Source organism: Hippoglossus stenolepis, chromosome 20 (assembly GCF_022539355.2).
Source record: "Hippoglossus stenolepis isolate QCI-W04-F060 chromosome 20, HSTE1.2, whole genome shotgun sequence".
Lineage (NCBI taxonomy): Eukaryota > Metazoa > Chordata > Actinopteri > Pleuronectiformes > Pleuronectidae > Hippoglossus > Hippoglossus stenolepis.
Window position 1 is genome coordinate 11,217,006 of NC_061502.1, and position 27,999 is coordinate 11,245,004.

The 27,999-nt window shown below is 41.6% G+C and overlaps 1 protein-coding gene across 1 annotated transcript; it reads right to left on the reverse strand.

Annotated features, from left to right (window-relative positions):
• Positions 1–763: 763 nt before the first annotated feature.
• Positions 764–27,970, reverse strand: snx17 (sorting nexin 17). Its single transcript, XM_035143358.2, has 15 exons — positions 27,156–27,970; positions 21,932–22,006; positions 20,143–20,260; positions 18,530–18,594; positions 16,523–16,633; positions 14,684–14,774; positions 11,683–11,770; positions 8,804–8,873; positions 8,245–8,337; positions 7,771–7,974; positions 4,862–4,990; positions 4,627–4,704; positions 4,063–4,137; positions 3,938–3,979; positions 764–3,774 (listed from the first exon to the last, which is right to left on the reverse strand). The coding sequence occupies exons 1-15, from the start codon at positions 27,213–27,215 to the stop codon at positions 3,655–3,657; spliced, it is 1,419 nt and encodes a 472-aa protein (XP_034999249.1). The 5' UTR covers positions 27,216–27,970; the 3' UTR covers positions 764–3,654.
• Positions 27,971–27,999: the final 29 nt, after the last annotated feature.

The window sequence follows — 27,999 nt, forward strand, 5'->3', positions numbered from 1 at the left end:
GAGACATAAACAGCTAAACACATGTTTAAATGTGTACTACCCCCACACACACTATATATATATATATATATATATATATATATATATATATATATATATATATATATATATATATATATATATATATATATATATATATATATATATACATATATATATATACATACACATATATATATATATATACACATATATACACACATATATACATATATATATATATACACATATATACATATATATATACATATACACATATACACACACACACACTTACATAATGATGTATATTCACACACATGCACACAGGGGTCTCAAGTCTGAAACTTGATCAACACATATAAACATACCTACACACATATATAAACACAAACTTACTTACAACTTGATTAATGGATACACACACACACACGTTATTCAGATTGATACTGTGGCTCGTTGTAGTCACGCGTCCCACTAAGTCCCGACAGACAGTGAGTCAACACGTGCTGAAACCAGGACCGTGACACTGAAGCAGCTCAACAGAAAAAGAACCTTCATTAAAATGAGTTCCACGTGTTTCTCCCACTGTAACATGTCAGAATGTGAGACGTGTGGCGGCAGCAGCAGCAGCTCTGAGTCAGATTCTTGACATATTACATGGCAGCCGACCAACACTGCTGCTTCTGCTGCTGCAGTAAACAAAACGTGGGAGTTAAGCAGAGCAGTGATGAAGAAATGACTCAAACGAACCATTAGCCGACAACAGAGCAACACAAGGGCGTCTCATTTCAGAATTTATTTTAGCATCATGACAAACAGACAGGACAGACTTGTCCCCGACCTTACCACTCAAATCAAAAAGATGAACAGTGGAATGAATCAAGTCAATAGAGTTTTCATGAAAGTTGGACATTGAGTTTAATAGTGACGCTGGTCATTAATGCACTCCACGTGTAATTTGGCACCTACACATTAAAAACACCCGGGACCTTGCGGCTTCCATGTACTTGGTGACGACAGGAAGTGAGAAAATAAAAGACGGCTGGTGTCCACGTCCCTCTAGATAAAAATACAACTGAAGACAGAAGAAGAAGCACAGCAATGAGAGAACAAGACATTTTTCTCGAGAACATTTTCTTTACAGTTGTGGCTACCGGTAAAGCTGCTGACAGGTTGGGCGTCGGTTTACATTTAGAGGCTTCAACAAAGGCCGAGACGCAGCTTTTTTTTTTTAAACAACTGCTATAAAAAAAATATGGAATGACGGCGGGATGTGTTGGTCGCCCGCCCTCCATGAACGTTCCCTCACTCCAGCAATTGTGATCACGTGAGCGTGAATCCTCTGAGATGATTGGCACAATGTACGTACAGATTCCAAATGAACTGAAGCCCCTAACAATGCTCCACTGGTACTCGCCCAACAAGAACAAGACAAAGAAAATCAGATGCAAAATTTGTAAACACTTTCCATTTGAACTAAAAAAAAAAAAAAAGTCCCCTAAACATTATGTAAACAACGATAAATGTTAGTCCACTTAAACTTTTTGTTCTATACAGCTTAGATTACATTTGATCTATTCGATTACAATAAGCTAAGATGATAAAGATATTAGTAAATGTTCAGAATACTTAATTGCATGTACATAATATAAAAAGTGACATTGTCATAATTTTTTTGTTTATATTCTGTGCAAAATGCTTTAGTAAACTATAATTTGGCATTAATGAGAAACCTTTAAATTGGTTAAAAACAAAACAAAAATAAGAATCACAGATGGATTTACTGAGCCCCCTTGGAAAACAAAACTCCACAAAATGTTTTAAGTCGCGCTCAAGCTTCCACTCGAACATTCATCTCCACCTGTAATACTGTGCAAAAACGATGGGTTCAGCAAGTGCAAGCAGCTCGGCCAAATCAACCATCTATCAAGTTCTGCAAGATTCTAGGACACACCGGCTGACGCTTATTTAAGGTTTGAGCCAGCGTCGCATTGGGATGACAAGGTAATCCACGAGGCAAAAATCATAAAAAAAAAAGGAAAAGTTAAGGCATCAGACGACTTCCGAAGGCAGTATGAGAGACTGTGCCTCCGACGTAAAATGAAAATACCACCGGTATCTTGTTAAAGGAGACATATTCTGCTCAGATTCAGAATTTGAAAATTTGGGTTATTACTTGAAATGTTCAGAAAACTCTTTCCTCAAACTGTCCATTGCAGCAGCTCCTCTTTTCAGCCTCTGTCTGAAAAACTTGGGTTTAGCTCCCGTGTTTTTAAGGCCCCTCCCCCCCTCCTGATAACACCGGGTCAATTCCGATTGGCCAGCTGACCCAGTGCTCTCTCTTTACTTGGCTTTGTTACCAGCCGCTAAGAGTGGAATGTGGGCGGAAGTGTTGGTCAGACACCAAGTGTTTAACTAAACTCACATGATGTCTTTGCCGGCCCGATTACAGCTTCATGCTTGGGACACACAACATAGTCATAAACACACAACATGCTAAAGAGAAGTACGCTGGACATTAAATCCAGAACCAGATTATCCGGCTGCCAACTCTTTTGCATCAGCGTGATTCGATTTGCTAGCACCAGCTCTTGAGTGCTGGTTTAAAAACAATTGGACTGGATGGTGCCCCTTTTGCCGCATGAAAACCAGCTCTGCTCAACTTTTGCCATACGCAGCGCTTGGCAACGGAACTACAATGCAGCTCGGCAACGCTCGACATCCCTTCATTCAAAACAAATATGCGTGACTTCCAATGAAACCTCAGACGCCTACATGTGTCCTACGCTTCAGGAGCTTCAGGAGCCGTGTCGGCTCTGGAGCAGAGGAGCTCCCTTGAATGTGGACTTTGACCTTTTTAACTTTTTACACACACAACCAAGCTATACAAACACACTAGAGGAAAGAGAAACTGAAAAAGCATCGTATGTCTCCTTTAAGATATTTACAGACTTGGCACGTGAAGAGCATGAGGATCACTGACAGTATAAAAATATGACATTTTGGTATATAGCCAAGCCAACCATTCCATCCATATACAAGCAGTTGCTCTGAGTAATCTGCAGTTATGAGATCAATTTCAGCACATCGGGCTCTGCTCTTTTATCACTAGTGCCAGGTCTAACTAAACATTTGGCTCTCTGGTTAGACAGGAACATGCAGCCGCTGGGGGAAGAATCCAGGATGTAGCAGGTTTTCTTCATGGAATTCAGACTATATTAGTTTTGCGCGGTACCTCGAGAATCTAACTGCATTGAAGAACTTCACACGTACTGTTGATGAAACAGTGATCCGTGTGACTGAAACAGAAGCAGTAGCATACAGAAACGATTTCTGTTTGAGTACCTGTAGCCTTACATGCTATTTATTGTGTGTTGCCACGAGTTAAATAAAAAAACAGTCGACGCTTCAACTGATTCGGATGATTTTTACCTGAATGCAAATTAAAAATGAGCTTTTAAAAGTATAAAAAAGAAAGGACACTGTTGACGATTACATGAGAGCTTAAGGCAGCGATTTCTCCAGGAAGAAGCTACAATCTTGCAGAATCGGACACGTGTGTGTGTGTGTGGGGTTCGCTCGGCTCGGCTCAGCTCAGCTCATAATCTTTGTCATCCCAGTTGTTGACAGTGGAATGAAGAGGGGAAGAGGGAGAATCTGAGGAGGTCGGGGTTACAGGTCGTCGTCCCCGATTCCCTCAAAAGCGTAGTTGCCGTGGAAATCGTTGCCGCTGATGTCGTTTGCCGAGTTGGAGGCGCTGATCCCTCGGAGGGACACCGAGCTCAGCTTGGTCTAAGGGGAAAAACGATACTACAATTAGCGCGGGGATGACATTGATTTATGAGAATATTTTTTCAGGTTGCAGCAGCTTCATTCTGCTACATTTATTATTTATTTATCTTTCAGAAGCACAACACATCACAACAAAATGAAATCCAACAAACAGTCTACTCACAGAGAGTTTGACGGTTTGTTCACGGTTCTGGTCGGGGGACTCCTGCAGAAAACATAATAAAGTCTGAGTCTGAGATCTACAGGAGGCAAAAACTAAAAGTTATGGCCTGCTCTCCAGTTTCTCACCAGCAGGGGGGGAGATTTCACAGCTTGCTGACTGTCTGTTCGGTGGATGGAGCCGTTGTGTCGTTTCCTCAGCATCTGGAGGGCGACAGCGGAGGAAGACGTCAAAAATGCACGTATTTGTGAGGCTGTGCTTTATATTTACATGCACAGAAATCTATTGACTTCTTAAATACACAATCGGGGGAAAAAAAGATGCTGTAAGATGGTGTTTTAAGGAGAAATTTAACTATTTTAAAGGCAGCTGTGGCTGAGGGGGGAGAGAGAGGGTTGTCCACTTACCAGAAGGTCAGTAGTTTGATCCCCCTCATTTTAAAGTGTCCTTGGGCAAGATATTGAACCCCAAATTGCCCCCGAAGGCTGTGCAGTGTATGAATAATGTGTGATAGCAAAGTGCTGAATATATATGTGTGAATGAAACCTGTACTGTAAAGCATTTTGAGTGGTGTATATAGGGCGCTGTATAAACAGGCCATTTACCATTTAAAGGCAATTTCCCCTGCAGAGCAAGACATTAAATTTGATGTGTTTATAAAGAAGTCGTTATGAAACATTATCAACACAAACCTTTTTAATGCTGCCACCTGACTTCTTCACCATTAATTCATCCACCATAGACTGGAGGCAGATACTCATCATGATCGCCTGGAATCACAGAGAAACAACAGGGTGAATAAAATACAAACTGAAGTCGTTTGAACAGCAGGAACAAAATGCTGTGTCGGTAATAAACACAATCTTATTCAAATTCTATCCTTGTTGCCTCCACATTGCTGCCCCCTCCCCCTCAGTGCCCTCGTACCTGCTGACTGGTGATGGTGACCCACTGGAGGCGGTCCTTGCTCATCAGATACTCAAAGGCCAGCTCCAGCTTCACCTCGCATTTGGCCGAGCTGCAGGGATTGGTTGTACCGTTGGCGATTGGGACTTGCTGCAATGTCGGAAAAAACATTTAGATTTGGTGTTTGGCAGGCGACATCATTATTGTTATATAAAACAACTTATCGTTATTTCTATCCCATTGTGGACTTTTTAAAATGAGCCTTCTTCTGTTTTAAGAAGGAAAAAGAAATGTACTTCCGTATTTCTTCACCAATTTACAATCTTAAATTGAGGATAATCTTGCTCTTCTCCTCCATGACTGCAGGGTTATGTGCATGTTAGCAGCTAAATCTCATTTCCTATCCTACATTTCTTCTCCATTTTCTCAAGCTGCCTTTCCAGAGCCGCTGCATCACAAATGACAGCCCGGCCGCATCTTATGCTAAAAGATTAACACGGGTACGAAGTAAGAAAGCGACGTACGAATACAGAATTTCAAATGGCTTCAGAAAAATCTGTGAAGCTAAGCGACACGCACGGCTCCCTGGAGACGAGCCCTGTCGCTCATTCCTCATTTATGAAGCCTGCGCTCTTCTCTGAAACCGGATCCTCTGGGCTGGAAAGAAGCTGCACCTCCCATTGAAACCGCTCCCACAGAGATAACATAAAGGAGAATAGATAGAAACAAAGCTCTGGTGCGCACACACACACACACACACACACACACACACACACACACACACAGTTTATAAGTGCTCTTCCGTTTGCAATTTGAGGTTGAGTTATGGGGGGGTTGCAGTGCTGGACCAAATCAAATGTTTTAAATAGTTTGGTTGCAGAGGAAAGGGCTCATTAAAATGACCTCTGAGAATAAGCTGAAGGATTAATCACCCTGCTGGACAGCGCCCTCGCTGTGTAATCAGACGGGCCAACGAGCGTGTTAATTTTTGCATGTGTCGTTCCGTCTCCAGAGCAAATTTACTTTTAGAGCATCACAAATGCTGAACTACTGCTCAGACGCTTATATGCAACACAAAAAGCGAGCGGTTTACCCCATCGCCATTTAAGTCAAATGTTCCCATTTCAAATGGTGGCGGAAATGATGTGGGTAGAGCAGCATGTAATGCTTTTAAAGCTATTCACCCAAGTGAGAGTAAATTGTTTCGGCTTTTAGAGGAAGTGTCTTTACAAAAATGACTAACTGGGTGGAAGCAGAAAGAAATGCACATTTAATAAACTATGTGGTGCATGGTGGTTTGAATTGATGCTTATTTCTTTCTGAGGCAATTACAGATATTTTTCTATCTTATTCAAAAGAGAGGGGATTTGTCCTCTATAGTTTCAATGAATAAAACTACTTATAATGCGTATTTGAAACTTATTTAACTCATTTTTTTATTCTCTATTTATGGGTCAAGCTCCCAAACCACTGGCTACTACATTTCCCAAAATGCAACTGAATCTTAATCTTCATTCATTAAACTTTATTAGATCCTCCCAGGCTCCTAAATACCTACTTACCCCAAACCCCCATTACTCTTTGTATTAAAACTTTTTAAATGAAATGACCCATCAGTCTTGTTTTTTGTCAGTCTTTTTCTTACACAAAGGCTCCGTCAATTTGCAACATGCTGCATTGATGGATCACTGTGAACTGAACGTCAGATGAGTCAGGATCCATCACTGTCTGATGGATCCTGACAACCTGTCAGTTACTGGGTGTCAGGATAAAGCTTGGTGCAGAGAGGTTTGTCAAACTTTAAAAACATGGGAGAAAAATTACTGAACGACTGATTTAACCAAGTTTTTATATTTTAACTGAAAGAATGCAAACACCAGGCAATGAACCACACACTTTGGAACGATACGATTAGGTCTGTAAACCCCTTAAAGGATCATTTGGGCAGATAAGGGAAAATCTGAATAGAATTCAAGATCCTGCTTCTTACATGCAAAGCCCTTAACAATCAAGCCCCTTCATGTATCAAACAGCTCATGACACTGTATTGTCCAAATAGATCACTTCGCTCCCTCGATACAGCCTCACTTGTGATTCCTAGAGTCTGTAAGAGTGGAATGGGACGTGGAACCTTCAGCTACCAGGCTCCTCTCCTGTGGAACCAGCTCCCACTCTGGGTCCTAGAGGCTGACACCATCTCTACATTCAAGGTTATACTTAAAACATTGATTTTTGATAAAGCTTATAGTTAGGGCTTGTTTCTATTTTCTTAATTTCTTCCTGTGAAGAAACAGAAGTCCGCTGCGTAGGTGCTTCCTCTGACTGCATGCCAGCAGGTCCCCCTCGCCAAAGGACAATCATCAGTACAAACACAGAACGCTGCAGGATCAATAAAGCGCTATCCCTGTGTGGGCTGCGTGTTTGGGTAATTGGACTGATGGAAATGGATGGTGTGGGGATCAGCACTTTTAGTAAGCAGTGGGAGTAAAACGAATGCTTGGCAGGGCTAAAGACATTTGTTTGTGGTGCAGTGGTGAGAGGAGGTTTGTAAACAGGCAGATTTGGAAGCACATGAACCCCTGTTACTTTGAGACGGGCTCCAGCCAAATCTGGTGCATCAGTGCTCTGCCAAGTCACTGTCTCATAATAAAGGGGAGGGATTCCAGTCTGATTGTTTTCGGAGCTTCAGAGATAAAAAAATAAATAAAAAAGATTCCTGAAGGTGAATGCAGTCATCCTCATCATCGAGTTTATATAAAGATGACATAAACAAATGCGCCTGAAACAACTGTCTTGCCATTGTTGCTTGATATGTAGGCGGAAAATAAATAAATCACTGCTAAATGTCCCTAGACGAAACAACTGTTTGTACACAAATGCACACGCACACGCACACACACACACACACACACACACACACACACACTTACAGAAGACGTGACTCGCCAACACCTCATGCGCGTGACCTTGAAGCTTCCCTCCTTCATCTGCTCGTTGGGCAGCTTGACGTGGAAGTTGAGCTCGTTGTTGCCGGCGCTGACGATGACTTGGCAGCCCTTCTCGGGGAAGTCGGTAACGCACGGGTCAAACTTGATGTAGCCATAATATTTGAGCGTCTGACCTAGATGGATGAACTAGAAAGAAAGCGCAACAAAACCATTTTAAATGAAAATGCTCCCTCTGTCTAATCCCTGGAGAATAAAGTTTGAAATCTCCACTGGATTGATGTGATTAAAAATTCATATCATGAGAAAAACTGGGCTAATTGCATAACAAAATGCACCAGAGGCGGTTTTCTCTGTGGTCGACGGATTTATTCTCGGACAAAGACGATTTCTGAGCATCAGCTGAAATCAACTTAGATGCTGTGGGGGCAGAGTAACCGAGCAGAGGCCCTTTCTTACCTCTTTCTTGGATCCTTTCTCCTGCAGTGATTTGAGCTGCCTGTGCTGGTCTTTGTTGACGAGTATCCAGCCTCGCTCAATGTCAGACACTGTCTGGTGAAGCAAAAACAAGAAGGGAAGTTTTCTGTTTCGCACAGATGAACAAAACAGGTTTTTGTTGTTCCTTGGGTACATGTGGGAGTAATCACACCCTTGGCGTTTCATGTAAACGGCGCAGGCCGGCAAATAATTACACAGAAACACGCACAAACGCACACGCTTTATTTCCCCTCGATTCTAAAACGCCCCCTCTGCTAAACTGAGGCAACACTCAGCAGTTACAGATTTTAATCAAACTCCAAAAATGTTTAATACAACAGATCCCGGCTGTGGCAGCGCTCAGGGCCACAGGGGGCTCAGGACTCAAGGTGTTGACGCCACCATCAGATAACAGAGGGGCCCCCGGGATGGACTAAAGCATTTGGCGTCACACTTAATGAACATTTTAATTTAAAAAAAGGTATTGAGGCATAAATGAAAACAAACAAATGTTTGGTTTGCCTAAGTATTGAAATCTTACCTGGGCGTATAACAAATTCAGGCCGACTCTGTTGTCCATCACATCACCATCGTACGCCATGTCCCAATAGCTGTAGAAAGAAAAGGCATCGTCTCTCACTATATATAAATATTTGCATCTAACTTGATCCCAGGTACAACATCTGAAGCCTCTGTCCAGAAAAGCACAGTCCTAGGAACAGCTCAAATACTGCGCAGCCCGCTAAAACGCCCAGGCCTCTGGTAGAGGACCCGAGCTTGAGAAAGACATCCCACCCCATGTCCCGTGTGTGTGGAGTGCGAGGGGAATGACTATCTGCCACCAAGTTTATCATCTTCATCTACATTGCATCGCTGTCCTGTGTAAACAACTTATCTCAGAAAGTGAATATCAACCCACAAAGGAATATTTAATCCTTCAGTTTAACTGTAAAACTAAAAATAACCATCATACTAGTATTATTTCCTTTGGACAGACACAATAAAGGCTCAAATGTTCAATCAACTCCAACACAACTAGAGTAGAGCTCATAGCTCCGCCAAGGCCCAACAGTCCCCTTCAATTCAATCAAGCTGCACCACATTTCACACTCATAGATATCGGCCATCTTTTCATCAAGACTCATGAATTATTCCCTGGGATAACGTTGGTTTAAGAATTCCTGGATCTGCCCCTGGTCCGGATCCGCACAAAAATTTAATGGATTCTTCCGTGACCCATCCCACATCCGTCCACCAATTTCCGTTGAACTGTGTTCAGTTGTTTTTTGTGTAATCTTGATTACAACCACACAAACAAACATTCAGGGGACAGGGGTTTAGCAGAGGTAATAATGTCAGACATGAACCTGATCTGACTCTCGGTCATATCTATAGAATGAGAGACTAGCAGACTAAATTCCTAAGCTCAGAATCAGTTATGTAACAGGGCAAGTATTCATCCCAAGGGTTACGTCTCGTTGTAGAGAGGCTGAAGCACAGTTGCTGATGATGGTGCAGTTTGCTGATGTGTGGGGGCTGGAGGGCAGACTGAGGAGCCGAGCGTAATAAGAAAAAGATGATTTTCTATCTAAAGGTTTAAGGAGAGAGATCATGATTGAGACCATATGTTAAACTAGGGAAATATCCCATTTGTAATTAGATATAATTAAAGATGCGTCACTTCTGAGTGATCTGGAAACTGGCTTCATACCTCACGTTGGGATTATTACCGTCCGAGTAAACACAGCACTGAATTCTTTAATCCACTCTCATTCATGAATTCTAACACTTACAGTACACGTGTAAAATTGAACATGCTGTAATTGCCTGACCCAGGGGTGTTGTTGGCAGACGCAGACGCTGTGACATGAAGCATGCTGCCAGGCCACATCAGAAATTCAAAGCAGGGAACGAGGGAATGGAGGACAGAGTGAGATTGAAAGCAGGAGGGAAGGGAGGGAATAAGAGTGGTGTGTTTCTGTGTGTGTTTTTGTTGCAGCTTTAGCAGCAAGTCAAAGTGGACTGAGAGCCCATGCTACAGTCTATTCTGTGCATATACAGATTTAAAATGTCGATTAGCCACACTTCTGCATTAGAAACATATAAGTGGAAACGTCTGTCCAGTAAAAACATTAAATCAACATCAAGCCCGGGACATTTCCTCCATTTTTACCCTGCACTTTCAGCCCAAGCGTCCCAGGAGCTCATACACTAGGGGTCTGTTTTTTCCTCCTCCACCTCCACTTGTTAGTTCTACATTCATTCTTCCCTCACCGCTCCACAGTGAAAACTAGGTCAGGAGGACTAAGACTTTTCCTTGAGGCAAAAAGAAAGTAAACATCCTGTGTACGTCAGTCAGCAGGGGGCAGGGTGACGAGAAGGGAGCAGTCGCTAAATTCCATCTGGAGGGAGAAGTTGCATCAGTGTTTTCCATGCACAGCATTTGTTTGGATGGCCCATCAAAATAAATTTGATCTCAACCCAAAAGTTTTTTTCATATCACGATGGTAGAAGCTCATTTCCCTGCACAAACAGCCCTTAACCCCTTCAACATGTTTTTACACTTCACGTTTTTATTAAAACAACTGATATAGCTCTGAACAGTGTTTTAGTGGAGGGACCAACCACCTCCCTCTACTGTTAACCAACCGCGAATAAATCATCAACCTGAATGAGTCACTATAGACATTGGTCAAGGAATGTGAAGTCTGTGATGTTTTCTAATTGTTGTTGTCAGAGAGGTGGTGATTCACATTTATAGGAAGCTTTTAGGTTGTTTATGTCTCAAATGTCTCTACTTCAAGTCGTCTGATATAACATAACTGGCCTGATTGAACTCTGGGTGCCCAGTTTTCACAGGGACGTCCTTCATTCATAATATGGCCACATCCATATCAGCTTAAAATGCTTCAAACACTGAACACTATTTAGCATCATATTATAATAAGGCCCCTTACTAATCCCTGACTGTCCGATGCACCATCTGTCTGGTCATGATAACTACTGTCCTTAACGAAACAAATGACTCAGGACTCTCTTCCAAATTAACTGCCAATTTGTAGAAGATGGTTGACGCTGGATAGGAAGCCTATACTTAGGCAAAATGCTGCTCTGAAACATTAAAAACAAGTGCTTCGCTGCAGATAAGGAATGAAACGAATACACCCAGAATGAGACGAGAAAGCCGAGTGCCTGACTGAATTAAATAACACCAAGCACAAGAGGAGTAGTTTATGTACTGTATGTAGTGTTTACTGAAAACAGACATCTCTGACCCAGCTTCATTACAGGATTAGATAAATAACACACGATTACGCAATTGAATCACTGCTATAATTATACGGTAGATTGTGGAGGAGAGCACTTTGGGAAAGCACACGGTGAAATTCAAAGTCATGTTGCGGGGCAGGTGGTGGGTACCTTTTCCGTAGGAGTATGTGAAATTCGGAGCTCCGCAAGCTGGTGATGGATACATAAGGCAGCTCAAACTCCTGCAGCTTCCGCACAACTGAGAGGGACACACACAAAGAGAGAGAGCAAGAGAGAGAGAGAGAGAGAGTCAGGAACAAGTGCAGCTTAAGTCCCAAGGACATTTGGATAATGATGCCAACAGCAAACAACCAGGGAAGGAAGGACTCCATCTGGACGGGTCCCAACAGGCTAAAACTTTAGTGTGTGGGTGTGCACGGGTGTGTGCGTGCGTGCATGTGTTTGCCTCCATAATCTGCAGCTGTTTCATTGCAGCCTGCTCCCTGAGGAGAGTGGAGGAGATCTCAGGTGCATTTTGCTGCTGGGTTTTCAGTACATGTGCACAACACTACATATCCAATGACTGGAGAGCTCTTTGGTTTGTTATCAGCTTCATAGAAGTAAATTCATGTTTTCTTCATGGGTAGAGATTATGACTGAGTATTATGGTCATTAAATAAGTCATAATATTACGAGAATAAAGTCCAGAATAAAGTCAAGACTATTTTAGCACATCAGCATCACTTTATCGTAATTATCAGGACTTTGGTAGTGGTCAACAGTAATGTTATCAGTTACATCTGCATGGTTTTTCAAAGAGATATCGTAGTTTCCCAAGAAAATACGATATTGGTTCAAAATTTTGGATCCAGAAAAAGTGGAACCCCAGAAAGCACGGGTTCTCCTTGCTGCTCATTTCCACAAACATTTTTCTTTATTCTGGTAAAATGACTTTTTTCTAAATGACGAGATGTCATTTAGAAAATACAAGATGCTGTGTACTAGAAGCAGAAACAGCTGGTTACTTTTCATTTCTTCTGCAGGAAAATAAATTACACAAACTGAATGCTTAAAATGTTGTGAAACATTTCTCGGTAAACTAAATTGCCAGTGGGAAACTGCAAACAAAAACCAAGACCAACGCTGCTATTTCAAACCACACACTAGTCTTCTTGACATGTCTTTGCATATTTTACAGCATATATTGATTTAGACAAAGACTTCTGGGAAACTTGCTGCACCTAAATGAGGAATTGAGTTCTCCTAGCGAACTTGTTATGTCAATACTCCCACCACCCGGTTGTGTTTGATCCGCAGCCTGCCGCGCCGCATTTATTCCAGTAGACGAGTCATAGTTTAACACACGGCCCGTCTCTTGCATACCACTCAGATTGTCAGATTCAAACCGTGCCAGGAATATACAACATGCCTGCAATATTTGCAGATTCTTCCAAGTTCACCTGGCAGCATTTTGAGCCTGGCTGGTGTTTGGGTGTTTGGCAGGTGGGAGACGAGAGAACGGTGCCTTTGAGACTGAGGGGGGAATTTGACCCAACAGGGCTGTGATGGAATGGAAGAACGTGAACTGAAGCATGTGGGAAGCTGTTGCTTTGCCTGTGGTACGACGTGTGACAACACATGCAGCTGGAAACTAACAAACTATAATGTATAATGCACATTCAAAATATGGAAGAATTATTGAGTGAGGGATCATGGAAAATAATGCTTGGACAGGATAGAAACTTAACATCTCGTGGTTTAACAACAATTACAAAACAGATTAAGGTCTGATTGGTGTAATCCCAACTCCATCAGCGGCACTTCTAAACTGTGATTTATGCAGTGTGTAGTGTTTGTGTGTAACAGAGCTAAAAAGACACAATATTGCTGGTGCCTGATTGTCTGAACCTCTGCTCAGAGAAGCTTTAGTGTGTGTGATATGACACCAGCCACAGCTAATGTTGAGTAAATTAAATAGCTGCTCGTTCATTTGAAGAACTGCCTATGATCAAATAATACACCCTGAAAAACTAAAGGGTTGAATACCACAGTTTAAGTGACATAGCAACATCTTTGCAACATATTTATATGGTTTTCTTGCTCCTTCAAAATCAAAAACAGTTACAGACTCACTAGGATGAATATGATTGGCATGTACTGTACATACATTTACAGGATTAACTAAAAACTACAGCCCGACCAATATTGGCCAATATGAGCCTTTCACAGACATATGAGAGATGTACATTTGTTTTTATTTAGTAGAAAATATATCATGATGCCTCTTCTAGGTGTCAGGCCTCTAACAGTGGAAAAAATAAAATCCTAACTCTTTTTTTTACACTGGAAAAATTCCATTATTAACCAAAGTCATTTTGAAGCTGGTGCGTGACAAACATAACAACGTACCTTCTCAATCTGAACTCACTGCACTCAACCTGGTGTGAAAGCTGAAGTCAGTCAACTAACACATAGATCCTGGCTCTCACTCAGCTTCCAAACACCTAATGAGTGAATGGTGTTTTCTAGCCAGAGATGCAGCTTTTTAATGGAGATCTTTGTTAATTAAACGTGAGTTTATCTCCACACAGCGAGACACATGAAGTGAGCTGCTCTAGTGTCGACAACAAGATTTAGAGCCAAAGAAAACTCAAATCAGGAGCATGACATTGCAGCACATAATTCTCCTTGGTTTACCACAAAGTTATTCTTAAGTGAAGCTTAACAAAAGTTTTAGCTTTTAATCCCAAATCCTATTTTCGTCTCCTTCCTTGTTTGTGAAAGTAATTTGTCCTCTCAGGACTGTGTCTTCTGAGAACAATCCTTGACTGACCTGATAAAGTAGTTTACATTTACATTATTTAATCAAAGAGCAGAGTGCACTGCACATTTAATCTGCTTCAATAAACAACATCACCTGAAGCTCTTTAACTCCTTTAAAGGTGGATTTTAAATATCTGCAGTCATGAATTATGGATCCACTTTATGGATTGATCTAATGAAAAAAAATAATTAAGATATTTGCTAGCAACTTAGGTAAACTTTCAGAATATAAAAAGGGAGAATACCTACTAATAGTAAAAGAGACAGTGAAATGTTACACATAAGACCACATTTTTCATTCTTTCTACTCCTCTGATTATAATATATCAGGTTTGATGTTGAAACTCACATGTTAAACCTCCATCCACACCCTCACGAATGAGGAAGAGACTGAAATAACCAATAAGGTCGTCCGGAAGGTCGAGCTTTGTCGCAACAGCCTGCAGAAAGATCAGAGAGAGAGATAGAGAGAGAGTGAGAGTGAATGAGTGAAAAACACCTACCAGCAACTCTAGCCAATATTTGGACAAACCTTAGCTTCTAGAAGAGAGAACCTTAGCTTCTCTCTTTAGAAGAGAGAAGCTAAGGTTCTCTCTTTGTATAGATTGACTCTTTTAGTTTAAACAAGTTGAATCTGCATTACCTTCTAATTTCCTGCATTGTTAGGATTTATCAAGTATGACAACTCAAACATTAATTGCCACTTTAAAAGCGATCATGACATTTTGGTATCATTTAAAGGAGACATATTGTGTCTTTCCAAGTTTTTTGTGAATTTAAGGTTCTGCAAAGTTAAAAAGTCCAACATCCTCCTCAAAAAACACTCCTGAAACCCCCTAACAAAGCCAGTTAATTCTAGAGCGGAGGCCGATATTTCCTACCAAAACCAAACGCTTCAGACAGAGGCTGAAAAGAGGAGCTGCAGCAGTGGACAGTATGAGGAAAGCAATGTTTCCGAACAATAGAACATTCAAATATTTCCATGTAACAACCCAAATCATGAACCTTAATCTGAGCATAGGTCTCCTTTAACAGTTTTACATTCTTACATGCAGGGAAAGATTATTCTCTAACTACCACAGTAGAAAAAAAATAAGGAAATCTATTTTTGATTTTTTTTTTCATTCTTTGACACAACTGCTTCAAATCTGAGTGCAGTGAGTCACTGAAATAAACAAGACACACACACACACACACATGTGCAGACACACAGCATGCCCTCTGTGGTGAGCAGAGGTTACGTGTGGTTACATTTTCATTAGAGCACTTTAACGGTCCTCCAACAATCTTGATTTACAGCCAAGGACATGATGATGAAACATCAGCATGTTTACTGGGATAAGGAATTGGAGAGTGTGTTTGGTTATGGGTTATGTTGAATGTTTGTGGTCAACGAAGAGCAAAGGTGAAGTTTGATATACTCTGTCTTGGTCACTATATAAAAAGCACATATATCAATTAATACCATAAAGGTGTCTCATTGCTTTTAATATTTACTCTATCAACACTTTAGAATTCCTAATTTTGTGCTGGGTGATTCAAGTTGCCTTGCAAATGATTTAGCTTTTTGTTGTGTGTTACAAATGCCCATCAGACCTTGTTCAGCATCTTGATTTGTTTTGTTTCCTTTCAATTTGCGTTATTTTGTTTCTATATTATCATCTTGTTGAGTTTTTTATTAGATAGACTGCAGTCGCTCCGACTTTATAGAGTCCTTTAAGGAGTGCCTTGGTGAAGACAGTCTATATAAACGAATGTGGCTTCTAGTGATTTGATATTGTCTACCGAGCTTACAGAGGAGTTTACTGGGATATTGGTAGCCTGAGGGAACTTCACTGTGTGTGTCAACAACGTTATAAACAGCCGAGATCAAATGCTTCTAGTTAAACAGACACAATACCTGTAAGAACTGATAACACAGAAAAACCCCTGTAAGGCCTCAGATGATGGTTTATCTTATGGACTTTTTGCAGATTTATTAGAATCAAATCATACAATTTACATCTAATAATGAGGATTATTTACTATATGTACTTATACTCAATATTACTCATATTAAGTTGTGCATCCACTTTTAATATCAGCATATTCATACCTTAATCATGTTTTTTAGTCATTTACAAAGTTGTAAACTGGGTGAAAATGGTGGCTTCACGTGCTCTTTAACAGAAAACACTCCAACACTTACATCCAGGACATCCTCCGTCTGATCTGAGGTCAGAATGTTGACAGTGACCTTCTGACCGTTGGAGAGGCAGATGTCCAGAGCAACATCTTCTGTGGGAATCTGCTGCGTCTCCTGTGGGAAGGAGACAAAATATAACAGCTTCCCTCAGCTTGATTGGTAAGATACATGTTTTCATTCCAGTCACCCAACAACTAAGTCCACACACAAGTCACAGGGCAGAAAAATACGGGCTTGTCAGTGAGAAGCTGTCCAGTGGAGATAAAAAACAAACCATACGAGGTTCAATTGACTAGTTACACTTTTCTTTAAGTATTTCTTTAACTTTTGCAGCTAAAAAGAAAATGAATGCAGCTGCATCATTTCTAGGGTCAGGACTGGAATCTGTGGTATCAAGTGTAAAACAAGAAATGTGGCCTGGAAAGGTCAATTCTATTTTAGCAACACAAGTAAAGTACTTCAAGATTTGAGTCAGATGGAGGAGACATAAAAACAAACACTTGGCGCCTTGGTCCTGCGAGGGCCACAGACACTTCTGACTTTATTTATTTATGACTATCGGGAAGTGAAGAGGATTTCAAAAAATACTATAAAAAGGTGTTTCAGAACCTTACTTTTAAAGTTTAGCCATCTGCAGTTAGACATTATATATTCAACAACCTGTCCATCTTATAATCTTTGATGTCAAAAAGGTGGTATTCTACTTTCCCAGAAAGCCCAAGGTGATGTCTTGTTCCCACTGGCTAACAGTCTAAACCAACAGATATTCAGAAAACCGGCAAATATTCACATTTTAGAAGCTGCAAACAGAGAATTTAATAATCAATTTGTATTACAACTTGTTGTGAATTAATTTCCTGGCAATCAGCTGATTAATATACTAATTAATGCAGCTTTGGAAGTCCCATCCATTAAGTTTACTGCTGTCAGCTCAAACAGGAATTATAGGGAGCTGTGTTAATTATTACCTCTGTGTTTGTGATTGCGTTCACGCCTCAACTGAACAGGGAACAAGATTGAACGAAAACCCACAAAATCAATGAATAACAAATAAGGAAAATGAACTGAACCTGTAAAAACCTATGAATATTTTAAAATACTAAATAGTAGTGTCTGAAGTGATAATAAAAAAATCTTTAACAGGATAACGCCAGTTTCTCGTTTCCCGAGGCAGTTTCTCACCACCTCTGGTACATAATCCCTTTATCTTCCCTGAGTCTCCAAGTACATCCCTGCCACTAAAGGTGCAGATGAAATGACAACGCTGGGTGGTAACTCATCTCCAATGCTGCACCTGCTGTCCTCACAGTGTATATACTGTAAGGGGCGCTGCGGGGGGGGGGGAAAGAGAGGGCGACAAACACGCAGCTTAATGAAAGAGGAGGTACGGAGAAGGAGAAGCTGAATGGGTGCGACGTGGCTGCAGACAAATGAATGTGTCCGTGAAGGTTATTGGATTTACAGCCCTCCTGGCAACGCAGGTCGCCTGAATGATGACGAACCAACGTCGGCTACCTGGTCTGGATAAGTCATCGACTCGCTCACAGGCGAGGTTGCGCTACAACAGCTCCGTCCTCTGCAGCTGAGAATGTGCTTGCATTTTTTAAGTGCTGCAGAGGGGATGAATCATGAGGTGGCACACTTTTTTTTTATGATATAATGGTTCACGCGGATCCAGCACCCACACACACCAAGCAACTGCATCACGATATCTGGCCAAAGCTTCATGTCTGACAGAATCTTTTCACAGATCTATGTATGCAAATAAAACACCAATCTGACAGGTCGCAAAACTTAGACGCAGAGATGAGACAATCCTAAATGAGGTTATGTGCTGTTCTGTACAGCTACCTCACTCCACCACAATGCCAAAAGTAATTACTAACTGGGCAGAAGTGACTGCATCAGCCTTTTGGGTGAAGGAGCACGCCCTGCCGCCCCACAAGCCGGAAGACGGACAGAAAACTGCAGAGTGCAGGTGAGGAGGGAAAAAAACAAACTCTCTCCTACCTGCTGTGCTTTCCTTAAGAAGCTGTTAAACATCTCACTGGCTCCAAGCAACGGATCCTGACGCACTGTGGAAAAAAACAGGAGAGAAATTAGGGAACAAAGATAAGATAAAGGATTAAAATAGGTTAACAGGAGCAGAGGAAGTTAAAAAGAGCTTGGTTTTGATTTGATATCTCAGCAATTAGTTGAGAGTTTTTCAGTGTGTGGGGCAAGTAAACAAAAACCTTCTTAGTCGGAGCTATTTCCCAATTTCTCTAAATTTTCCACTTATCATGCTGTTTGGTTTTGTTTCCTGTGAAATGGGTTTGGCCCTTTCAAGACATTTGTCAAGGCAATTTAGTTAGACATGCAGAAGCTTTCATGAAGGGAGGTCAGGAATAAACTGCAGTAACTTTTCTGGCCTACGTTCAAAAAGCAGTGTCAAAACAGTGGAGTGATTTGGCAAATCTAAGTTTGAGTTGCAGAGCCGTGTGTTAAATTATCTGCATGTAAGGCCTGTATGACCACAATCTGACTGTGTGTGTGTGTGTGTGTGTGTGTGTGTGTGTGTGTGTGTGTGTGTGTGTGTGTGTGTGTGTGTGTGTGTGTGTGTGTGTGTGTGTGTGCGCCTGTTCTCTATTGTCCTCCTACAAATTAGTCTAACCCTTTGACCAAATATAAAAGTTTCTGCGAGCCATCTGCGTCACAGCAGATTGTGTTTGTGGCCGTTCATTTTCCATAACTATGTAAAAAGTCATGATGTAACCGAATGAACTTGTGGCCAAGAACACCCTGTGTGCATATGCTCCCAGACTATGAGCAAATACGCACTCGAACAACGCTTCCTTGTTCTGCTGTAACTGCCAGTGCTTGAGAGGATTAAAACAAACCCGCTGCGTGGCTGCCAGTTCCACTTATTCGTGTGTATATGCAGAAAGCTCACCCTCGACCTGTTTACAAAATCTCAACAATATGTTGAAAACCTCCCCAACTGGGATATGAAACTGCAGCTGGCTTCTTGAGTTGATACAAGACTTGGATAAGAAACCTTTAAAAACAGTCATGGGGCATATTTATATAAAAAGTTAAAATAAATCTAAAAAACGATGCTTCACCGCTGCTGTAAATGCCACAAAAAATATACATTTGTCTCTATGACATCTGTTAGAGGAAAGTTAAGCATCCCTGGGGGAAGAAGACTAGAGGATCCAAACTCATAAAACTTGTTAAAAACAGGTTTGAAAACCTGAGTGGGGATTTTTTTTCTACCTGGTGTGTCAACATAACTCTGTCTAGAGGCTTTGGCTCAGTGTCCCAGCCGACTCTGTGCTCAGATCATCAGTTCTTTAGTGAAACACTTTTATGCCTTTATGTGGCATGAAAAACACCAGTGAATGGCTAGACTCCCCGCAGACACAGAGCCAAGTCGTACTTGTGATTGTTGTGGAGAAGCAACCATTTCCAAGAAATTGCAAGGATATGTGGAGAGCGAAACAAAGAGGGGGAGTATCTCATTTAAGCGCAGACAAAAAACAAACAAACCGCGTTGGAGCCGGAATTTAAAATTCAGCCAGGAATTAAGTGAAATGCAATACGAGGCATGAAAAACAGTCATATCGGGATGAGTCACTCACCAGCCTGCATGTATTTCTCCAGCTGTTCCCGTCTCTGTTCGACCTCAGCAGGAGTCAGTGTGAAGATTTTCTTTGGGGGGAAGGCAGGCACCACGTTGCTGCCATATTCTTTCTTTATCTGTTAGGGTTAAACAGAGAGGTTACAGCATTAAAGGACATGCAATCTCCATTTTCTGCTTCTGACTTAATAACTGAGTAGAGTCAGGTGGGTAAATTCATTCCTTTTTAATATGAAGTTTTGTCTGTGAAAGCCGCTCTGTGGGTTTATATGATTAAACCCATTAACTTCAGCACAGAGTGGCAGTCTCCTGAATTAAAGACTCAAGGTTTTTTTTTTTCCCTAAGAGGTACATTCATGCTTTTTGAGATGAATCACAGGTTTATTTTAAGCCCCCGTTTCAACGACTAGCTGGTGGAGTTTCCGTGCATAACACAGACGCACACACATCTGGAGCCCTGAATGTCTAGTCATTCCAAGTTTACTTTGTCTTCCAGATTCCTGACTCATTTCTTCCCATTTTGTATCTTCTAAAAGCTTTGAACTGCAGAGGACTTAAACTAAGACTTCACAATCCCACAATCACACATGTTTTATGTGCATACATCACACTGATCATTAGGAATTCAAAAGCTAATTTTTTCCTCTTCATAAAAACACCCAGGTCCTGCACATATGGTCTGACGAAGGCAGGCCACAGTGGGTACTAAAGGAAGAGAGGTGATTTTCACCTCGACATACTGCCCTCTGGTATTTTCAGTACGCCAGAGGCAGCACTGGCTACACATACAAATCAGTTCACCAAGCAGACACTGAGCGCAGGTTACAGTCTCCTACATTTAAAATAAGTCTGAGCTCATACAGCTTGTTACAAGTCTTAACAGGAGGGAAGCCGAGAGAGGCTTTCAACATGCAAATTATCTCAGCCACAACTCGAGAGTGTGAGCACCGCAATCACCAGAATGTTTTGGGGTCATGCGTACGCCACAGGAAGCCCTTTGGGGTTGATGCTTAAAGATTCGAGTGTGGCAACACACCCTGTTGCCAGGCAACGGCAACTGTCAGACTGCATAACACAGACTTTAGGATGGAGATATAGTTAAGTTTGGTCCTTGCTTGCTTACTTATTAATGTGTGAAAACAGGACACTGGGTAATCAAGGATTTTGATTTCTGTGCCGTATTTTCACAGGACATTTTCTGAATAACTGATTTTCAATACACGTACCATTTCAACGTCAGCCATTTCTTGCCAAAGATATATTAAGCACTCTCACGAATACTCACGATTTATTTCCAACCTCTGTACAACAAAAAAAGTTGATGCTTAACTGACTAATTGCCGAATAATAGCTTTACCAAAGAGATGCAGCACTGAGGCAGAGAGCAAAAAATACTTAAATCCAGGCAACTCAGTGCTGTCCAACAACATTTCAACAACATTTCCTGCTGGGAAAAAGGAACTTTTTCCCAGCAGGTGAAAAGATAGAAAGGCCAAGAACATTCCTTCCATGTCACCCACCCCCTCCAGCCTCCACCAAAATAATACTGCCCGGTTACATGCAATAGTTTGAACAAACAGCACAAGACTTCAAGCCATCAGGGTTGTGATTCAAAGTGACGTGATGCTGGCATATCGACCGCATGACACAAAGACGAGCGAAAGGTCATGCTGAGCGGATGTGGTGGCATTTGAACGGTGTTCAATGTGCAATGCATTCGACATCCCTCCCTTTTCAGTCTAAAGCAAACTGAAACTGATGGGTATATGTTGTCAGTGCTTGAGTCTTACCTGTTCGTGGAGGCCAAGAAGTTGGCTGTAGCGTACCCGACAGTGCAGGACCCCGTTGACATGGATGTTGTAGGCCTGTGTGAGACAGGGGGGACAAATTATAGAGACCGAAATTTAAATGCCTGAATTTATCCATCTAAAACATGATGATGTCAAATAATAAATCTCAATGAAAGATGCTTAAAGTGCAGATGGATACATATTAAATAATATTATCTTTTCTCAACTACATGACCCATTAAATTAAAAATACTTTTCAAAGTTGAGAGTAATATCTTCAAATGCATATCCCTAGGTGGCACATTGTAAATTAAGATTGGCGATGCGTCTCCACTTAATCCCATTCAGGAAATGAAGCCAGAATATCCCAGATACGAAGGCTGCCAACTTGCACATTAGGTTTCTGCGCTGCAGCGATTGAGAGAAAAAGCTGCGGTAGTGAGGTCCCGCCCACACACATGCTTTACCAAACGCAAGTCAATCTCAGCTGTCAATCATGATGCTTCACCTGTATTCTATAGCATCAAATAACTAATTAAACCTTACCGGAAGATTATGTTATTAGAATTATGACCAAACTTAAGGACAAAATAACACTTGAACAAGCATTGGTGTAATAAAAACTACCTAAAATGACAGAAACCATCTTTAAAATTATATTTGATGTGTACTTTGACTTTTTAGTTTGATCCATGTCCATTCGACTAACATGGAGGCCATCAATTGGGTGTCACCGTAAAAATCCAGTGCAGAGGTAAAACCACAATTGTGAAAGAAAACAAAGCAACAGCAAGGGTCATCCTGTACTTTGAGCCCAAGTTTCATTTCCCCTCCTAACACTTCAAAACAATCTCCATCTACATCCATTTCATGAATTGTATTAAACCCTGGAAAACAGAAACTGCTGCAAATTTTCTGATCAAAACTGTTGCCCCCTTTTCTAATGCAGAAGCTAACAACAGAAAGCAAATAATAGAAAATCCCATGGGGAGTCTTTGATTCTTTCTCTCAGACACGCTGTGTTTGTTTTAACAGCAGCTATCACTGGATACTCCTCCATGAAAACGACCACTTGGAATTCGGAATACAAATATCTGCTTGCAGTCACGTTTAGATCCAATCTCAGAAAGTAAATCTATTTGTCATGTCAGATGTCTCATTAAGTGTTGGGGATGACACTAAACGACATGAATGACAGAGTGATAGTTTTCTTATGCCCTGAGGGGAGCAAAAAAAAAAACAACACTTGAGTTTACCCAGATACAGGCTCGCTCACAAAACTCAACTCAACTGTAAAAGAACACAGTGTTTTTCACAACGTACCACAAGTCTGTTTAACCCACAGTCAATCCTGCCACTCGGAATAATAAAACTGCCTTTATGTTTTTAATGAAAATGGTTCAAAAACATGACACAGAAAGTTTTCCAGCACAGATTCTACTGACAAGAGCTGATGGTTCAGCTCTGCTCCTGGTTTGTTGTGATTAAAAACAGCAGCTGCTATCAATTCCTAAAAATCATTACACAACATATGAAGATAAATGATTAGGCTTTTTTTTCTCCTTGCTTTTCACAAGTACCCAAAGTTGTGTTTATATTAATGGGCTGGACAAGTATCAAGTATCAACTGGGCTATTTTGTCGTTAAAGCAACACAATGCAGTTTTTTACCTTAAAATAATGGCTTCAAAATCATTTTGGTGGTAAACTAATTTATAATAAAGAGAATGGCATCTCTGCCCTTGCCACATTTGGTATTGCAATAAGTAGCTCTGGTGTTGTGTATATATCACACCAACAGCCAGAGGTGGAGATGGCAGCTATAAGGAAAAGCCTTTACTAACAGTAAGTGGTAACAACATTGTGTCTTTTCCGCTGGTAGGTGAGTTGTGACTGATAAGAACCAATCAGGAAGCAAATGCCATGATTGCGTCAATGTTTCCAAACATCTCTGTTTTTGCCCGTCCAGACTTCATCAAGGCAGAACCAGCAAATAAACCGAAGAGGCCATTGTCAGAGGAATCGTTGAGGGTGAAAAGAGAAAGTGCGACTTGTATATATGACACTGACAAAAATGGAAATTAGGCCTCCCATCTGTGGGGTGAGGTGTACACCAGGGGAATTCTTACATTGTGTTGCTTTAATAGTACTTTTCGCTCAGAGATATCAGTGTCCACCTGGCTACATGCAGCTATAGCCAGGGATGAGAGGAAGAGGAACCTTGTTGAGGAGATTTCCTGTTTGGGTGTCAGGGCACTAACTGCCAGGGCTTTCATCTCCTTCCTCTTCTGTTTCAATGATTATTTCTACTCAACATGGTAAATCATCTGTCAAAACAAAAGATGTTCAGATGATTCCTGGCCACACAAGTGTTGCACACAACATTGCTGATCTACAATACGGAGCAATTGGAAGACGGCAAAAGCACAAATCCAACTTTTGGAGGAAGGCCAATGAATGAAATGAAAGTGTGCATGTAGGCAGTATCCAGGCAGGAAGCAAGAATGAGTATGCAGAAAGTCTTTTGTTCTCCTGTCTTCTGTTTGAAGGATTTTTTTTGTGAATTGCTAACAGTTCATCTCAGGGCACATGACGTTCTTTTGTACATAATCTATGATCTGTGAAGGCCATCTTCAGACCTGAAGTCCGGAAAACCTTCCAGATCCAATTCTCTGTACACTTTCAAGCGTTTATCTTTCACGTGTGAAGAACGAAGCAGGACATTTTCCAGAATGTACATTTCAATTTGATGTAGAACCAACTGGGTGACAACAGGTCTGACGAATACTAAGAGTCTCTAGGTTTATTCCTAGACATAACTAAATATGTTTAGACATTTCTCACTTCCAGTTGTAGGTTCATAAAGACATGCTGTTGAGCACGACTTCTACAGTTTGTATAACTTGTTCATATACAAGTCCTGACATGCTCCTACACAAAGTAAACGAGTGACCATCACTTACAATCCCTCCAAAGTCTATCTCTCTTTTACACACCCACAAAAACATACAGTAAATACCGTTAGAACCATAGCGGAGACTGGAGTTGGCAACAGGAAGTAAGGGCACATTTAAAAAGAAGGATTAATCCTGCTTGCACATGCAGAAGTAGCTCCATATTTAAAATCTGCAGTCCTTGTTATTCCACAAAGCCCTGTGCTAACTCTGCAGATTCTGAGGCCTACTGGTTCCAAGGTACACAACACATCTCTCAGCATTATAATCAAGCAAAGTCCCTTCCTGTGGACTGGTAACAGGAAGGTCACAACGACAGTCACAGGACTGCCAGCTGAGAGGTGAGAAGCCACCTATTTACAGTTGCCACTGCAGTACAGGAAGAAGAAGACGAATGTGCTCACTGCTCAGCCAGGTAGAAACTGTACAGAGGTGATGCCTGAAATCCTCAGTTCAGACACTGGTATTAACGTCCAGCAGCAAGAAAATGTCTTTGCAGAACAAGAGAGGAAATAACTGATAATCTGCTGATAACTGTTAACAGACTGAATATTTCTGTCTAAATTCCTGCCCATAAAAATGTCCAGCACTTCTCCAGGGAAATAATCTAAACGTCGATTTCTGAACATGTTTGTGCAGCAGTGACCCTGAAGACATATTCCAACCTTAAAACAACTTTATTGCAAAGGTACTTTTTTCTGAGCACATGGAGTCAAGATGCAAAAATCTCATTCGCAAAGTGTGTGACATTGAGAAAAGCCAGTGTGATTTCACATGGAAACCAGATGTAGCAGATGTTGTTTGCATGTTGATTGCATTTGATGAATGTGAGGGTATAACTTTGTTCTTCTCTAAAGCATTTGACTACAAAAACTTTATTAACAAAACCAACAAAGCTAATATTCTAAGTTTGTTTTTCTGTTGCTGTAGTGTAAGATCTGATTCACAAGTTTAACTCTTTTCTTTCATTCTTTATTAGGATCCCCCATTAGCACCACAGGGAAAAGAAATGGACCTGAACTGGAGCCTTCATCAAGCCAACCTCAGGATTTGTGTTCATGGATAGGTCGCGTTCATAGGTTGTTTTTACGCCATTGTTTTTGTCTAGCTGTTGTCTAAATCATGATAAGCTTTTGCCCCACATCAGCACAATGTTTCCTGACTGTGTCTGCGACTGATGTTCATGTTTTATGAGAGAAACATCCACCAAAGCATAAAACAGTTTATGCCTACGATGCTCCACTCTGGCTGTCCTTGACCAACCCCAATGAATCATATCCTGTCGACACCACAGTGAATGTCAGCCACCGTGTCAAGGCAACGCATCGATGACACAATGTAATTGCAATTCAAAGTGTTTTAGAAAAGGTGTGAAAAAAGATTTTAAAACACAATGAGTAGGAGAAAAGAAGGAAAGACTATAGACTACACACACACACACACACACACACACACACACACACACACACACACACACACACACACACACACACACACACACACACACACACACACACACACACACCACACACACACACAGTAGTTCGGTTGTGGGTGTGCACCGTTTGGCAGAGTTGGCTGTATTTTGGTAGGATTGCAATATCAGGAAGGCAAACCTGCAATGTTGACTCAAACCTTAACAACAAAGGGGACTCTGTTGGGCCCAAGGTGAGGCTTCAGAGACTGGGCCACACTCACAGTCAATGACATGTCAGTTCTGTGCCAACTTCTGACATATATACATGTTTATAGCACATTACCAACATCTATGCTAGACAAAATTCAATGTCGTGTAAAAATGTTGATGACATGTCAGTTCTGTGCAAACTTCCGACATATACATGTATATACCACAGAAAGGACTAACATCTACAATGTTTGACAGAAATGAATGTCATAAAAATTTTAATGGAATGTCAGTTTGAGGACACACTTCAGACATGTACCCCAGGATCATATCTACAATGTTATTCAACTTCCTCATGTTTTAACTCCCTAAATCAAGTTTATTGACTTAACTAGATTGTTCTGTCCTCATGAACCACATTATATATAACAGCATTTAGAGAGTATAGATATTTCTGTATTGCATTAATTTGTTTTGGTGCATAAATAGATTTACACAACCAGATGTAAACAGATCCCTGTGCTCACGTTGCGTTCAATGTCGCACATGCTCTGTTAGATGTTTCAAAAGAGTAAACACAGACACTGGCGCTGCACCGAAATGAAGTTAAATTGAAAATGAAATAAAAATAAAAACATGCTCACCACATATGTCGATCCATTTTCTCCCGAACGAACCTCTGTTTCAGGTATGGAAAAATGCATGTTGTCTTTTAGCTCCTGGGGAGAGTCCCAGCAGCTCAACGATGGAGAAGAAGAAGGAGAAGGAGAAGAAGAAGAGGAACCAGTTTCACCACAAAGTCCACTGCAGTGACTGTCTGTCTGTCGGCGGGGGGACGACACGGGAGGAGGCGGCTCTCACTCGGCTCCTCCGGGGGGGACGGGACGGCGGTGTCAGGCTCCGGGAGAGACCGCTTCCTTCTCCGGGCGACAACTCATGCAGCAGCTCGCGTCCAACTTCTCCCAACGTCGGTGTTAAACTTTTCTTCGCACGGTTGTTCCCGCAGCGGCGGCGGCGGCGGCAGCAGCCATGTTGCAAAGTGTGAAGTAGTAACACCTTCGAACCGGCCGTTCAGACACAGTTCGAAGTAGCTGGTGACAAGTTCAAAAACACGTTCGGTGCAAAAGCTCTCGGTTAATTCAGGTCATTAGCGGAAGTTGAGTGGAAAAGCTGCAGTTGCTGCCTCCTGCAAAACCCCTCACACACACACTCACACACAAACACACACCGTCGCAGAGCCGCTGCCTGGAGAAACCTTTCCGCACATGAGAAGGGGGGGGCGGCTGCACTTGTTGTGGATTCTCTTCGTGCTTGTTTTTCTCTTCCTCCTTCATGAGCTGGAGAAAGAGCCCGAGGAGAGACAGACTGAGAGCCAGGAAGCAGTGAGCGGACCGGGAGGGGGGAGAGAGCAGCAGATGGAGCCGCGGCGTCACGTCCTCCTGTGATTCCCTGAATGTGATGGCCCACTGCAACGATCCTCTGAGCCGA